Source organism: Labrus bergylta, chromosome 21 (assembly GCF_963930695.1).
Source record: "Labrus bergylta chromosome 21, fLabBer1.1, whole genome shotgun sequence".
Taxonomy (NCBI): Eukaryota; Metazoa; Chordata; class Actinopteri; order Labriformes; family Labridae; genus Labrus; species Labrus bergylta.
Genome location: NC_089215.1, coordinates 224,102 through 239,444, shown reverse-complemented (window position 1 = coordinate 239,444; position 15,343 = coordinate 224,102). Strand labels below are relative to the sequence as shown.

General features: G+C 39.8%; 1 protein-coding gene across 1 annotated transcript; it reads left to right on the top strand.

The window, feature by feature from the left end:
* The first annotated feature begins 1,576 nt into the window (after nucleotides 1-1,576).
* Nucleotides 1,577-10,269, top strand: si:ch73-256g18.2 (small integral membrane protein 36). Its single transcript, XM_065949424.1, has 2 exons — nucleotides 1,577-3,248; nucleotides 8,666-10,269. Exon 1 carries the CDS (start codon nucleotides 2,766-2,768, stop codon nucleotides 3,108-3,110), a length of 345 nt encoding a protein of 114 aa, XP_065805496.1. The 5' UTR covers nucleotides 1,577-2,765; the 3' UTR covers nucleotides 3,111-3,248; nucleotides 8,666-10,269.
* The last annotated feature ends 5,074 nt before the right edge of the window (nucleotides 10,270-15,343 follow it).

Below are 15,343 nucleotides of genomic sequence, written 5' to 3'. Positions count from 1 at the left end.
CCGGTTATTCTTGTCTTCAGACTCTAAGGACTGGGACCTATCACCAGTCTCACAGCGATTGTTTTAGCTACTTTAAAGTCCTTACCGTAAGCATTAAGTGATTGGTTGAATAATTGATCCAATGATGGCCAAGAACTTTGTGTAGCTCTGAACTGTAGCCTTAAAATTGATCCCAAATACAGACCAAGGGTTAGGGTCAAAAGTCAAACTTCACATGTTCCTTTTCTTTCATAATGATCACAAAACTACAACATGCTTTGCGTCATGTTTCAACACCAATCACCTGCAGGAATTTCTATTGGTGGTGCAAACGCAAACCTAAAGGTTTTTTTATATGTATTTCTCGAGGCTTCCTGATGTTTTTGGTCTGAAAATATTTGATGAAATGAAACCTCATCTCTGCATATTTTCCTCTGCATATTTGCATTTTGACATCTGTGTTTCATCGCTGAGAAGTTAATGTCCTGTGTGTGTGTGTGTGTGTGTGTGTGTGTGTGTGTGTGTGTGTGTGTGTGTGTGTGTGTGTGTGTCTGTGTGTGTGTGTGTGCTGGTTTTTCAGCCACTGCTCAGTGGGTCAGTCTCATATTGCCCCATTAGCAGGTCATTTTCAGCTTGTTTGGGTGTCCTCTCTCTAAAGCCTAATATCCGCTCTGCTATATTTCTCCGTCTCTGTTATTTTTACCCCTCCTTCTTTCCCCGCAGTGCTCACCATCTGCTGTTGAGCACAGTAGTTAGGTGTCTCTTGACAGAAAGGTATTTCCTGATTCTGTTATTTTACAACATTTTTGGCAGGGGAATGGATATCCTCTTTTAATTTTTCTGTGTTTTATTTAGACAGGAGGAGAGTTGAGAGGTTTAAAGACAGACAGAGGGTTGCAGAAAGTGCACGCCTGCACACATAATCTGAGAGTTTTCTGCAATACAAGCCCCAGGTTTGCAACATGAACTTGTTGAACCTTTGCATTTTGCCCGATTTGTTTTTGAACTGAGGCTTTTGGTGGATCTTTGTGGGAACTCTGAGGGACGCTGAGCGCCAGGAGAATCTTCTGCAAGCTGCAGACGGGATGCATAATGCAGAACAGATGAATCCAAACAATGTGTAGCAGTTTCAAAGCTGAAAACTGCTCCGTCTGCTCCAGTTTATGTGGGTGATGGGGTCACAAGGCTTCATATATATAAGACATGTGTCATACATTCTGTTCTGGATTAGTGATGCTTTAACTTTTAGACTGACTCAACAGAAAGCAGAACTCAACTGTCTGGTAGTGATTAGGAGCAGTGATATTCACTTGGGCCACATTTTTCCGTCCTAACCCAACCCCAGCCCATCCTGAATCCGCCAATTATTCTATTTTTTTATGTTCGAATCCGTCCTGAGATCGCCACAGTTAATGCAAACTGGAGCACTGAGTTGTTGCTAATGTGTAATGGGGTTGTTGTTGCCATGAGAGGACACCAAAAAAAAGTGAGAATCGGTCTTTAAAAAAACGATACCAGTCGAACCTTCCTCTTTGCTTCATGCACATTAAAATAAAAAGCTCAACATATGGTCTCAAGAGATTATCGAAATCCTCGCCTTCTCCTTTAATCTTAATGATGAAACCCATACAGACATAAAGAAGAAGCTTTATCAGCAGCTTCATGTCCAGTGAACAGGAAAGATATGCACATAGTAGAAGCAATTCTACAATTCATGTATCAGTCACTTAAATCCAAAAGCAACGAACATCAGCTTTAAGTCCGATCAGACACACAGGTGCTGACAGGAAGTAGCCAGAGGCAGAGCACAGGTGCTGACAGGAAGTAGCCAGAGGCAGAGCACAGGTGCTAACAGGAAGTAGCCAAGGGCTGAGCACAGTAGCCAAAAGAGAGAGCACGGATTTGATACATTTGTGCAATTCAGACAGTGTGCAGGAGTTTGCCTAACATTTTTAAAACAAGAAATGTCCCATTATTGGCTGTCAGGACTTCTACTTTAGTTGCCATGGTATCAAAACAGGTATCAATATAACTTGATTTGCACTAGAATCGTATCAAAGTTTAAGATTCCAGCATTGTGACAAGTCTTATTAGACTTCAGTCAAAAGCATACGTCCGAGCTGTCATTAGCAGCTCATGCTAACATGCTAACATGCTAACAGCGTGGTCGTGGTGACCAGGGTCTGTTGTGTGACCTTTAATGTTTTTAATCTAATTAGATTTTACACGTTAACCTACAATCACTCAGCGTGACATCATAACGCGATTGTTCAATACTTATTACATGACTGACAAAATCCCCAAAGTGACACTCATGGCAGGCTGACAGGTGTGTGCTGGAGGTCCGCCGTCCATTTTGTTGAATATAATTTTGTAACTGAGCTGCACATGTAGTTGGCAAAATCAAAATGGAGGCTTAAGTTATTAAAACTGAGCAGCTTTAATCATTGGCTGCTGAAATTCAAGGTTGTAGGAGCAGTGAGGATTAATGTCGGTTAAAGCACAAAGCTTCATATCCACGCCGGCCTGCTGTCACTGCCCTTCGCTCGCCCCCTCTCTCTCTCTCTCTCTCTCTCTCTCTTTCAGCTGATCCCTCTCATTTCATCTCTCTGATGTTGCCCTCTGCTGTCTTTTGCTCTTTCTCGTCTCCCTGCCAGCTGTCCATCCCTCGCCAGTCATCGCTGTCTTTTTTTTCTGCTTCTTCTCTTTCTTTTATTTGTCTTTTGTTGTTGATTTTCACACCATCTCTTCCTCCTCTGGATCTGGGCGAGATATGAAGCGTCACCATGGGTTTCATGGAATTCTACCTGGAGATTGACCCCGTCACCCTGAACCTCATCATCCTGGTCGCCAGCTATGTCATCCTGCTCCTGGTCTTCCTCATCTCCTGCATCCTGTACGACTGCCGGGGCAAAGACCCCACCAAAGAGTACGCCCCCGACAACACACCGGCGCCGCCCAGCCAGTCGCCCATACGCCTGGTGGTCATGCAGAACTCGCCAGCCTCCTCGCGCTACGAGCCCAACAACACGGCCGGCCACGAGCTGCCGACGCCTGACCTGAGCCGGGACAGAGGAGAGAGGGAGCGGGAGAGAGAGAGGGAGCGGGAGAAGAGGAGTACTCTGGTTTAAAGAAGAGGAGGAGGAAGATGGATGACCATGAAGTGCTGATGTTTCACTCTTAACACTTTGTTTTTAGTCCTGGACTCTTGTTTTTACTTTAAACACCCCTGGATGGTGTTGATGAGCTGCTGAGTGCATCAGCAGGAGGTAAGGAGCCAGCAGGGCCAATCTGAAAACTTCTCAAACAAGGGTTTACAGGAAGTGTTCCCACATCTTACGAAGTAGGTGCGTAGGACAAAAAACCATAGCCTTTAAAAATTTAAATTCTCCAGTCCACACTCTTCTTGCTCAGCGTCACCATTTATCAGCGAAAAAACCCCACAATGTTCAGTCAAAGGGTTTAAAAACTCCAATCCGAAAACAGAACCCCTCCCACACCCAAAACCTGCAACCCAAAGGTAAGAAAACTGAGGTGATCAAAACAAACTTTTATCTAAAGTGAAAATACAGAAACATCAAAAGACTGAACATAAAAATCCTCATCAATAGGGGCTGTGCATTTGCATAAACCCTGGGCACATGATACATATCAGTTTACAAGAATAACAAAACAATATATTACACTACATGCAACACTGAGCAATAAATAATATAACAATCTTGTTGCATAAAAAAATACCAACAATGGGATAAAATCTGAATAAAAATATGTATTCAGTCAGAACAGGGAGATCACTCGTAACCTTCAACATCATTTTAACCTCAAACATGGCACTAATGCAACAACATTTGTTTGATTCTGTTACAAAAAACATTTAAAGCTGTAAATTTAAGAGGTCCGAAAGCTCCAGCAGCACTTTGCTGTGCAGTTTAAAGATCACTGTTATTCGCCCGACACGTTTCGGCTTGTGGCCTTCATCAGGGTCATGACTATAAATTTGAAGAAATTATTTGGGTGATGGACACAGTTCAAAAAGCACACGTGTGTAATCTCTTAAAACTTAATTTTTGATGCAACAAGAATGATTGTTGGGTTTATTTTTTGGTGCATTTGGTGGCTGAAACCCCTCTCACTCGTTCTTTCTGCTCATGCTCAACATCACATTATGGACATTTCTTCACAGCTGATTGATTATTTTTTTAGTTGAAACAAAAATAAGTACAAAGGAAATTCCACTTTGCTTGTTCTCTCGCTAGAGTTTTTAGAATACTATTCAACTTTAAGTAAATTGCAGTGTTCAATTCCTGAAAAAGAAAAGCAGTGTCCTCGTATTATACGGTTCTTATTATAAGAGTCAGAAAGGACTTCAACCAGTTCATAATATTCTTTTTTTTTTTTTTTTTTTTAAAGACTTCAGCCATTGATCAGCTTCTCTTTTTCAAGGAATAACTCAAAACCTGACAGCTCACTGACCTTGCGAGGGCCATTCTGACCTTGTGGGGACACACTTGTTATTCCTACCTACAGTACATTGTGGGGACTGTGTGGTTTATGGGGACCCTTTGCATTAAGGGGACATGTATATTATAGAATCCTAGAGGCTTCCTTCAGCTTAAACCCAATTTTTGAGTATTTGATTTATTGATAAGTAAAGATTGGAAAAAGATTTTGTCATAGTTTTAAGCTTGGGAATAGACAAGGTTTGTGCAATGTCCCCTTAGTTATAGTAACTCAAGTATGAGCCTTATTGGGTGGACACGTGCCATCTATACATTTTTTCTTAAATTATAGCTATGGTACATTTAGTATTCAAAACAGACACAGAGAAATGTAGATAAGTCTTTGGCATTAGAGGGGTTACAGTTTAAAACAACAACAGCATATTTAAAATTGAATTCAAGCACAAGCATTGGAAGTATTTTCTACAAAATAAACCAAATTTTGTGGGTACACACAATTGTAATCCCACCTACAATACATTGTGGGGACCAAGTGCATTGCAGTGACCCTGTTATGGGGACGCTGCACATTAAGGGGACTCCTACATTATAGAGACCAAGAAGTTGTTTTCCTTAAACTTAAATTTTATCTTGAAGCTTAAATTCATTGATAGGTTAAAAAACAAAAGTAGATTGGTTCAATGCTTTCGCTTAAGAATACATTTTTGTGCAACTTCCCCATGAAGATAGGTAATCAAGTATGAAGCTTTTTTAGGGGGGTTACACAGACACATTAATGTCCATAATAAAAAACAAAAAATATTAAAACTATGGTTCTTTATTAACTAAATGTATAACCTGAAAGCTCACTGACCTTGAGAAGGCCAACATGATCTTGTGGGGACACACACTTAAATTCCAACGTGCATTGTGGGGACCCTGTGCAGTACGGGGACCCTGTAATGGGGACCTTGTGTATTAAGGTGATACCTGCTTTATAGAGACCCAGAAGGTAGTTTACTACAGCCCAGACTTTTTTTTAGCATAAGAATCAATAATAATGGTTACATAAATAATACAATTGTTTTTGCATCATCCCCATAGGGATTGTTAATTAAGTATGATGTTTTGAGGGTTGAACTGACACATCTTTTGACCAAAATTTTAAAAATAAAAAATGATGGTACACTGAGGCTTCAAGACAAGCATAAAAGAAAGGCGAACTCAGAGACCTTGGCAAAAATATTTTTTTCATTCAAGAGGTCAGAGTTTAAAAAAAGGTTTAAAAGTATAAAACACATAAAATGTTTATGAATGACCTTGCTAGGGCCAGACTGACCTTGTAAGACAAACACTTGTATTCCCACACATATATATATATATATATATATATATATATATATATATATATATATATAAAATATATGTGCATCTGTGTGCACTAAGGGGGCCCTTTTATGGGGCCTTTTACATTATGGGGACACCTGGAGATCAAGAAGGTGGTTTATTACAGCCCAGAGTTCATTTCATTTTGTAGTTTAGATTTATTCATACAATAAAGATGGGAGGAAGTTATGTTCATAGTTTGAGCTTGATAATAAATGTTATGTTTATGCAATGTCCACTCAGATCAGATAGTAAATTAAGTATAAGCTTTTGGGGGGGTTAAATTGACACTGCTCTCCAAAAAGAAAGAAAATAATAAATAATGGTACATTAAGAAAATAGGGGAGACTCCGAGAGCTTGGAAGAATCTTTGGAAATTAAATATTTAACTGTGTCACAGTATATAAAAAAATTGAAGCATATTTCAAACTGAATTTACAAACAAAATCTGAGTATTTCTCCGAAATAAATCACATCCGTTACATCATCTTACATGTGAACATTTGTGTGTGAGTAAGCCCAGTGTTTGTCAAGGGCATCTGTTGATCCCCGTCATACAGTTTATGTTCAGACTGTGTCGTGCCAGAGTTCTATAAACTGCAACAATAATCCATTATGCATTACTCAATGTATGGGAATAAATTGTGCCTGATATGTGTCTGAGATTGTGTCACGAATCAAGGTCATTGTCACAACATCGGGTCTGAGCAGCTGATTGGACGGAGCATTTAGTTATAATCAGATTACCAGCACATCAAAACCTGATAAATTAGTTTCTACCGACAGTTATTGATTTTCAACATTAAATGAAAAGTGTAAGTTTCCAACCATGTTTAGACACTTTATGGTTTAAGAAGTCCAGTTTCTGGAGTGAATTAATGCAATTTATTTATTTTGCCTGTGTGAATTAAGAAACTTGGGATGTTTATTGTCACTTAAAGTGGATGTTTATGTTTATCATAATTGGGTAGGGCTTTTGTGGTTGTCACATCACTATATCTGTTGTAATAGTTTGGATGTGACTACTGGTATTATTTTATTTTTAGTAGTACACCTACATGTTTAAGGAACAAAGCTCCAAAATTGTTATTTTATTTTCTTATTTATTCGTTTTTATCTTTTATGGAGGACCATTGCTTCTAAAATTGCCAATCAGACAGTCAGGATGACAACACATGGAAAAATAAAGTCTTTGCTATAAGTTTTACACAGGAAGCCAATGATAAGATGGCAAATGCACCCAGAAGCTATTAGTTGTCACACATTAGGTGATGGGTTCTGAGATTGGTGTTACTGTACATCTACCATAAAGGGTTAAAATTGTCCAGTATCACACTTTCAACTAAATTTTTGGAATTCACCATTGGAGTACTTAAAGTGAAACCATTTCTGTATCTCAAACTAAACATTTTGGCTAAACTCAGGCACAGTGGTCCTGGGACCAAAAACAGACCAACATTTGCGTCCCTGTGGCCATGATGCCAGCAGAGCTGAAATTTCTTCTCCAAACACTGAAATAAGTAGTCTTTTATCTGAACATCAGACTTTCAGTACTTGTTGAGGTGTTTTAAAAATCTCTGTCAGAATTTTCCTGAATGTCCACATTTGCAAAAATTAACATTGGCTAATCTAGGCCCTCAACTTCTATTCTTCTCCTGACATGAAGAGAGAAAATTGCAATTGTTGGCCAAGAAAATTTGAACCATTCAGCATTAAAAGATAAACATAGACTTGCATTGGTCATTTTCCTGCATCTTTATATTACTTTAACTTTAAATGTAAAAGCAGCAACATACACCGAGTGACAGGATGAAGCAGAACATCAGCGGTAGACCGAGCCTGTTGACTCCCCTCCCCCCAAAACTGTGGACCCTGAGGTCCCAGACAGTAAGCTCTTCGTCCTGCTGCATGAAGCTCTGTACCAGCCTGTAAATCCTCTGTCAGACCCTTCCCCCCGCCCTGCATCACTGAAATGAATTTAGCTGACAACATAAACCCTCAGAGGACAGGGAAATAATGAATGAATGGAAAGACGTGCGTTCGTCACTCATCCCTTTGACGTATGGCGGGCTGAGAGAGGGTTAAAGTCTACACATGTGGCGGACAGCAGATGTTGGTGTTAACAGAGATTTGTTGGATTGTGTTAAAAGAAGCTGATTGAGAAACACAGCTGATGTTTGTTTGGAGGAGAATCCTCCTACTGAGACTCCATATCATCTGTTTATCTGACGCTGAAATACATTTTATTACTCGCCTAATGATCTTTAACTGAAGTCCTCATTAACCATCTGTACATGAGTTTGCATGATGCTGAAACACTGACATTTATCATTGGGGTATTTTCAATTAGTTAACTACTGAACAAATAAATATTTTACCAGAATTTAACCATAATCCATCAAAAAATTGTTCAGTGATTACAATTTGGATTAGAATGGTGTAAAGACCAACTGGTATCCAGAAGATTGACAATGTAAAAATTTTAATTTGCACAATCATCTCACTATGTTGTAAATAAAATAATAACATTTTTTAACTTGAACATATCTTTTTACTTGATCCCAAACGGCAGATACATCTAGTTGACCAAACATGGAGAATTTTTCTCAAAGCTTGACCCTTCAACCTCTGTGGATGCTGCCATGCCCATATTTTTTGAGGACTTTGGCTTAATTGGTTTCAATGAAAGTGGTAGAAGGATTTTATTGATTTCCTTACGTGTCAATCATCAATCCCTGCATGATATCACAAAGAAAGATATCAACCTTTCTTTAAGGTGTCCTGAAAACTTAAAGATTAAAGTGCTCAGATGAAATATAAAACAGTTAATCAACATGTTTTTCGTCTTTTTTTTACAGGGTCTTAGCCTCGCCTGCAGCGGATCCATGAAGCCCCTTAAAATACAGTCAACCTGAATCACAAAGTCTGCTCGCTAAGCCTGGACCTTTGAAAGGACTACATTAGATAATTAGAGGCTGCCAAGCACACAAGGATGTCCAGCAGGTCTGACTTCAGCCTGCTCATTGAGACACAGTCATCCTCGAGGACACTGGAGACATTTGGATGTTAACTCCAAGTCATCAGGACCTGCTTGTCAACTGCACTAACACTTAATAGTTGGAACTGGAATTTGACTCAAGCTTTAAGCGTCCTGTCTGCTAGACAAAAGGTGGACGATGTAAAGTAAGATGTTGTGGTTGGACTATTGCTTCAAAGTTAAGGAGCCCAAAACGTTTATAACATGAAACTAAAACAGAGGTACCTGAGAGTTAATTTGTAATCACATCATCTTTATAATTACTTTGTTGTTTTTATTTTCACAATTTTTATTTCTGACATAACACTGGAATAATTCTCCAGGGCAGAAATCCAACATGTCAACCAATAAGCTGTTTTTGCCATAGTTAGCCAGGAAGTTAGCTAACAGGCTAATGCTTCTGTTGGCGTTATTCAACTTACCACTGCTGTAGCCAAGTCCAGTGGGTTTGATCACAGAATTCAAATATTAAAAGGATGATTCAGAAGTACAATCTCTAAAGTCTGATTACATCTGTTCAAACAGATAAGAGATGTCTTCAAAATGTTAGCCTAATGCTGCAGTTGACTGCACATTCATGAATGCACAAAATGCACAATATGTTCAGGATCTTAAGGATTGGGGACGATTGTATCAGCATTGAGTGCATCCAATGAAAGCACCTTCAAATCAAATGGACGCCATGACATGAAGCATGTCGCAAGAGTCCTAGAGTTCAAAGAATCCTGGATCTCTTTAGAAAAAGACTTTCTCTACGGTGTGACAGCTAACCATTAGCATGACATAGGCTAGGATCAGCCTTGACAATGACACATTGATTTATGGTATTGTTTATGCATGTTTTTATATTGGATTTAGTCTTATCAGGATGTTTACATGATGTTGGAAAGTAGATTAAGTGTGTTAGTGTGACTAAAACTAGAGCTTTAAAATACACTTTACCAAGTTAGTCTGACTGAAATCGAACTAATTTGACTAACACACCTCAATAATGTGGTCGGGGATAAATTAACTCTTGCATGTATACACCTCAATCAGCCCCAAACTGACCAAGGCATTCTGGGCATGCTTCACAGTTCCTGCGACGGGCTATGACTCAGAAATCCACCAGCATAAACGTGAGGAAGAAAGCCGAGAAGAAGAGAAGACACATTTATCAACATGGCAGAGAGTACATACAAAATGTACAGAGCTGTAAATGTGCATGTTTCCAACATTTGACTTCCAACCAGTTTTCTACTTGCTAATTTGTTTCTCGATTTGATTGGTTTGTGATACAGGAAAAAGATAAAATAAAAACTAGCTTAAAGATGGCATATCTGCGATGAACTGGGACAGGTACAGTAGTTCAATTAAATGACCTAATCAAGCTCGTGAAGGAGTGGGAACAGAACATGATTAATGTTTGCTTAGTTGCTGGAAATAGTTAGAATATCCTCATTATTATAATTGTCTTGAAAACAGGGATAACTTGTTGTGAAATGTTAAAAGTTAGCATTTCCAAATGGCAGCCGCCATGGATGGGCTTTCAAAAAGACCTTTAGAAACCAAATGGATGATGTCACTTGGTCTATGCTGAAACTTAACTGGGAACCTGGACAAAATGGGACAAACCAAAAGTGGGTTACCTTCTGCCTAAAGGCTTTTTTATTCCTTTTTAAAACCAAATAAGCTTTTTTTGTTTGAGTTCGACCCATTTGCTGATTTGCCGGTTGTAAATAATTCCATTAACAAGTCAACAGCTGGTAAACCCTTTGAAAATGCTTTCCTATGACAAGCCAGATGTCTGCACTTGTAAAGGTCACAATGTCAAAGTCAAAGTTGTGCGGATTTTCATCCAGGGCATTTTGGCCAAATTAAACGCTGGACTACCAACTGGGCAAAGGGGGCACCTAGAAACGAAGGTTTAGGACTCCCAGAGGCCCTTTTTATTTGAAACCTGAATGATTTGGTGTTCATGAAATTACAACGAATAAGTACACCAACAAAGAAGCAGATCCTGCCATGATATGAAGTATCCCATGACTCTGTATATTTTTTAATATAAGAATGGTCGCGTACAGATCAGATTAACCGTCTTTCTGTGGCTGATTCTGGAATTGTATGCAGTGGTTACTGTGCACATTTGTTCGGCTGGCTTAATCTCACTTCCTTCCTGAAAACGACAAAATCCTCCTCGACCGAAAGACTCTCGCCTCCCACGTCAGGTTTCCCCCGAATGCCCATTGGCTCTGGCACCATTGGACAGATGATCCAACCCGGGTCTTTAGGGGACTCGTGCCACTGAGGCCTGGACCAGGACAAATCCTCTTACATAAAAGAAGCCAGCCAGCTGAGCAGCCCACCAATGACTGCTGCCCATCCATAATATGAATTGCACAATTACCCCCCCCCCCCCGTCCATATTTCATGTTTGTGGATTAAATTGTGACTGCAGCAGAGTATTAGGACAAGTATTATGTATTTGTTTTTGCCCTGTGCTTTTTTTTTGTCCGTTGGGAGGGTTACGTAAGCTTCAGGTTGTCAACAGGCTGAGATTTTCGTCATGTTCAGACCTGACGGCTCATCTGATGCCCACATGTGGCCCAAACACTGGCTCGCCAGCGCAGCACGCAACACTAAAGAACTTACCAAAAATCTGGAAAGGAAAACTGTTCTGTTAGTCTGTGACGTAGAAAGGAACCTCCAGGCATGATACGATAACTGCTCCCCATCCAGGTGACTGCAGTGTTCATGCCTTTTTGTTTCCAGACAATTAAACCTGTTTCCAATAATTACCTGTTTGATTTGATGGATCAGCCAATGAATCTTCATGACAGTGTATGTGGCAGAATGGACACTTTTTAGGATTCTTGTGAAAGATTAAAAAATGTGGGAAGTAATGTGTATTTAATAATTCATTAAATGATTTTAATTGGATATTTTCTTGTTATTATTTTAAGTTTTTTTGGCTTTACATCCTGCTGTTCAATGGTTTCAGCATTCAGAGGTTAAAATACCATTAAATAAAAAATCTTTATTCCACTTGTCTGGAGCGAGTTATATTTTCAAACCAACATTTTCTTTTGGGAGTACTAAAACAATAGAATTGTAAACTACAACTAAAAACTTCAAACCTGTATATTAAACTCCAACATTCTGTTGAAGTTAATTTAAAGTTAAAAGCATCAATCAGTGCAATGTGTAGTGAGTGAGATGATAAAGGTATCTTACTATATGATCAGACATTAAGGAAACATGCTATGTTGAAGTGCTGGCTTCTCTGACAACAATGCAGCAGCCAGTATGTCCTCCTTCTAAAGACACATGCACCTCACAAGAGGGGGGTGGGGTCTCCTGAGGTAAGACGTGATATAAAAAGAACGACGAGAAAGTAGTGGACGAAGCAGCAGAGTCCTCCATAGGACTCTATAATGAGAATATGTGTCTTTGTATCAATGCTCCGTGTAGTTCAACAGAATCTCAATGTGAACTAAAGAGTGGAGAAGAACATCCTGGAGAACAGGAAACATGCAGCAGCAGGTTGATTAGAGCACGGAGATGGTAGAGGTGGCGTGCAGACAGTCTATGATCGTGCAGCGATCACAGGGAATAAAGGTCACCCCCCCTCCCACTTGCTACTCGAAACGAAGCTTTTTCTGTGCATTTTGACCTTTAGTACACAAACAGCGTTTTAGGTCACTATAAATGGTCCGTTTAGTAAGATGTTCAGAAACTCTGTTTAAAGTGTTTCTATGTAGACGGGTTGGCCGTTGGCTGTAGTCTTTGCGGTGTGTTCTAGTGCAACTTTTTGGCCAAGACAAAAGGTGTCATGAACCGACGCCACAGGCGGTCTTCGTTGTCCACTAGTTCTTAACCGTCTGCTTAGTGTGTCAGGACCTTTAGAAAATGGAAGCTGGACATCATAAACCTGAGGATTTAACATGAAGTCCTTAAAACTACATGAACCCTTTCAGGGGTTATGTAAACGTTTAGAGTTATTTTCTGCTTCAAATGAACAAACCCATTTATTTAAACTCTTTGCAGAGTCAAAATAAAAAAACACATCCTCCTGCTTTAGGACTTATCTCCGTAATGTCGTGGCATATTTCATCCAACAGGGCCATTTTTTAAAACCACTAAAACCTCCTCTGTCGTCATTCTGTGTCGGTCTGCACAGCTTGGATTATCAGAGCATCCTAATCTGCTCCCTTTCACTTTGAGAAAATGGAATTACATAATGACAATTTCAACTTAGAGTGGTGCTAAAGAGGGAAACAGAAAGCATGAAAAGAGCCGTGCACGCTAAAGGGTGAACCCGGACGGTCCGGATATCTGCAGCGGGACACGTTGTTTCTCCTTGTGTGTGTCTTTACTCCGCTCACATGTTCAGACCGTGAATCAGAGCCGGGCCTCGAGATTACATGTTTAAACAAAGCCGAGGATAAAATACTTCTTTTCTGCATTCAAATCTCACCAAAGTATTAAAGTAAGCATCAAACATGAGCTCTGAGTATGAAAAGACAAAGTTCTGTTTTGTGCTGGTTCACTTCAGTGTTGAGTTCAGGAAGTCGTCACAGCCGTTCAACTTTCTTTGACATGTTCGACGCTGCAGCCCTGCGCTAAACTCCGGTTTGTTTTCCAATCAAATAGCTGAAAATACTAAAGAATAAATGCACCTTGCAAATCTAAAAAAACAACATGTCCTCTTCTAGGACATACAATAAGAAGAGAATTTAAGAATGAGAAATACTCAAATTGTGGAAAAGGGAAAAATGAATATGCTTATTGAAAAAGAAATAAAGTACTTATACCAAGTATAAGTTGTGTTAAACTTTGATTTCTCATCATAATTATATGCCAAACATTTGTAGCCGATATTAGCAGCCACGTTTCATAACCTCAGATATGAAACTGACTGAATAATTAATTAACTTACAGTATACAGTTAAAGTTCATTTCTTCCTGTAACAGGAAGTGGTGCCCCTTTTCTAACCCTAACCCACTGCACATTTAAAGGCAAGAAGATTTTTTACTTGCTTAGAGTTTAAGACATTGCACAAACACTAAAAGTTGCAGAGCATGGCCACTTCTTTTACAGATACCTCCCTGCATCTCTTTTAAATGGACTTCATAAAAGAAAATGATTTAAACATTAAGAGAACCTGCAGTGATATGCAGCGAGGAGAGGAAGCAGCCTGTTCCTGTAGCTGGAGGCTAAATGAAGGACGAGAGCACAGGTGAGGTTCAGTAAGAGACAGGTGAAGAGGATCAAAAGGAATCAGGTTTATGATTAAACACAAACAGAACTCTGAGGACATCTAGTGGAGAGACGAGTAATGACAGGGACTGGAGACTCACAGGGCCTCTCTGCACCCTCTCCCTACGTCTGGTCCCCTTAAAGGCTGAGATGTCATGTGATCATAGTGCATGCTTATTGGACCAGTAGTGACAGGGTTAGCCTCCTGGCTAACATCCACATCCTCTGCTTGGATCCAATCAGCTTTTGGAGCCGACTGAAAAACAACAAGTTAACGAGCTATTGTTGCTTTGGGGTTGAATGTCATCCTTATTTTTCTGCAGGTTCTTGTGTGTGTTTACAAAGTCCGACATTACCGGTCTGACCTTTAAGTTCAATGGAACCACCCATGACGCTAACATCAGGAAAGGGAGGGGGGTTGTTACTACTTTAAACAACATGTGTATTTTTTATTCTCAGGAAGCGACCGAAGATTCCTCCTTTATTCACTTTTATTTGATGTTTTAATGATTTTATAACCATCTTTCCTGTTTTCATTTTCTGTTGTTACTTCCTGTCTGTCGTTCTTTTGAGAAGCACTTTGCATTTTTTAGGTTCTGCATGAATAAAGTTGAGTTATGTTGATAACACACACAGAAGAACTCTGAGGACATCTAGTGGAGAAAGGAGGAATGACAGGGCCTTTCTCAAACCACTCCCTACACACTTCTCTGTTTGCACTCATACTGTAGTCTGTGTGCGCTGGACCACCGGATTCACTGTGCGTTTCCTTTTCCCACTTCCTATCCGGCTTGATCTTTTCTGCCTGGGTGCCTGCAGCGTGCTCCGTCAAAAATAGATTCACACGTATTTGAAACGGAGACTGGAGTTTAGTGTTTTAGTCGAGACATCACTACCTGAGACCAGAGTGCAACGAGACCGAGACATTTAGGGATCGAGATCGAGACCATAAACATCAAAACAAAATCATCATCATGAGAGCAGGGGGCGTGTCACTCCAAACGCACTTTTGGAGTGGTTACACAACCTGTTTACACACCTTTATGTCTGTGCATTCATGTCATTGTGTGATATATGTGAGCACACCAAGACAAATTCCTATCAACTGTATAGTTGAAATGGCTATAATAAACCGGGAAGGTTGCGGCTGATAAAAATCAAACTACAAATGAACTGAAGTTCAGTGATCAGTGGTGGTCTTGATTTAGAATTCAGAGTCCGCCCAGTCTGAGGCCGAAACAAGACCGAGTAAAAATGCTG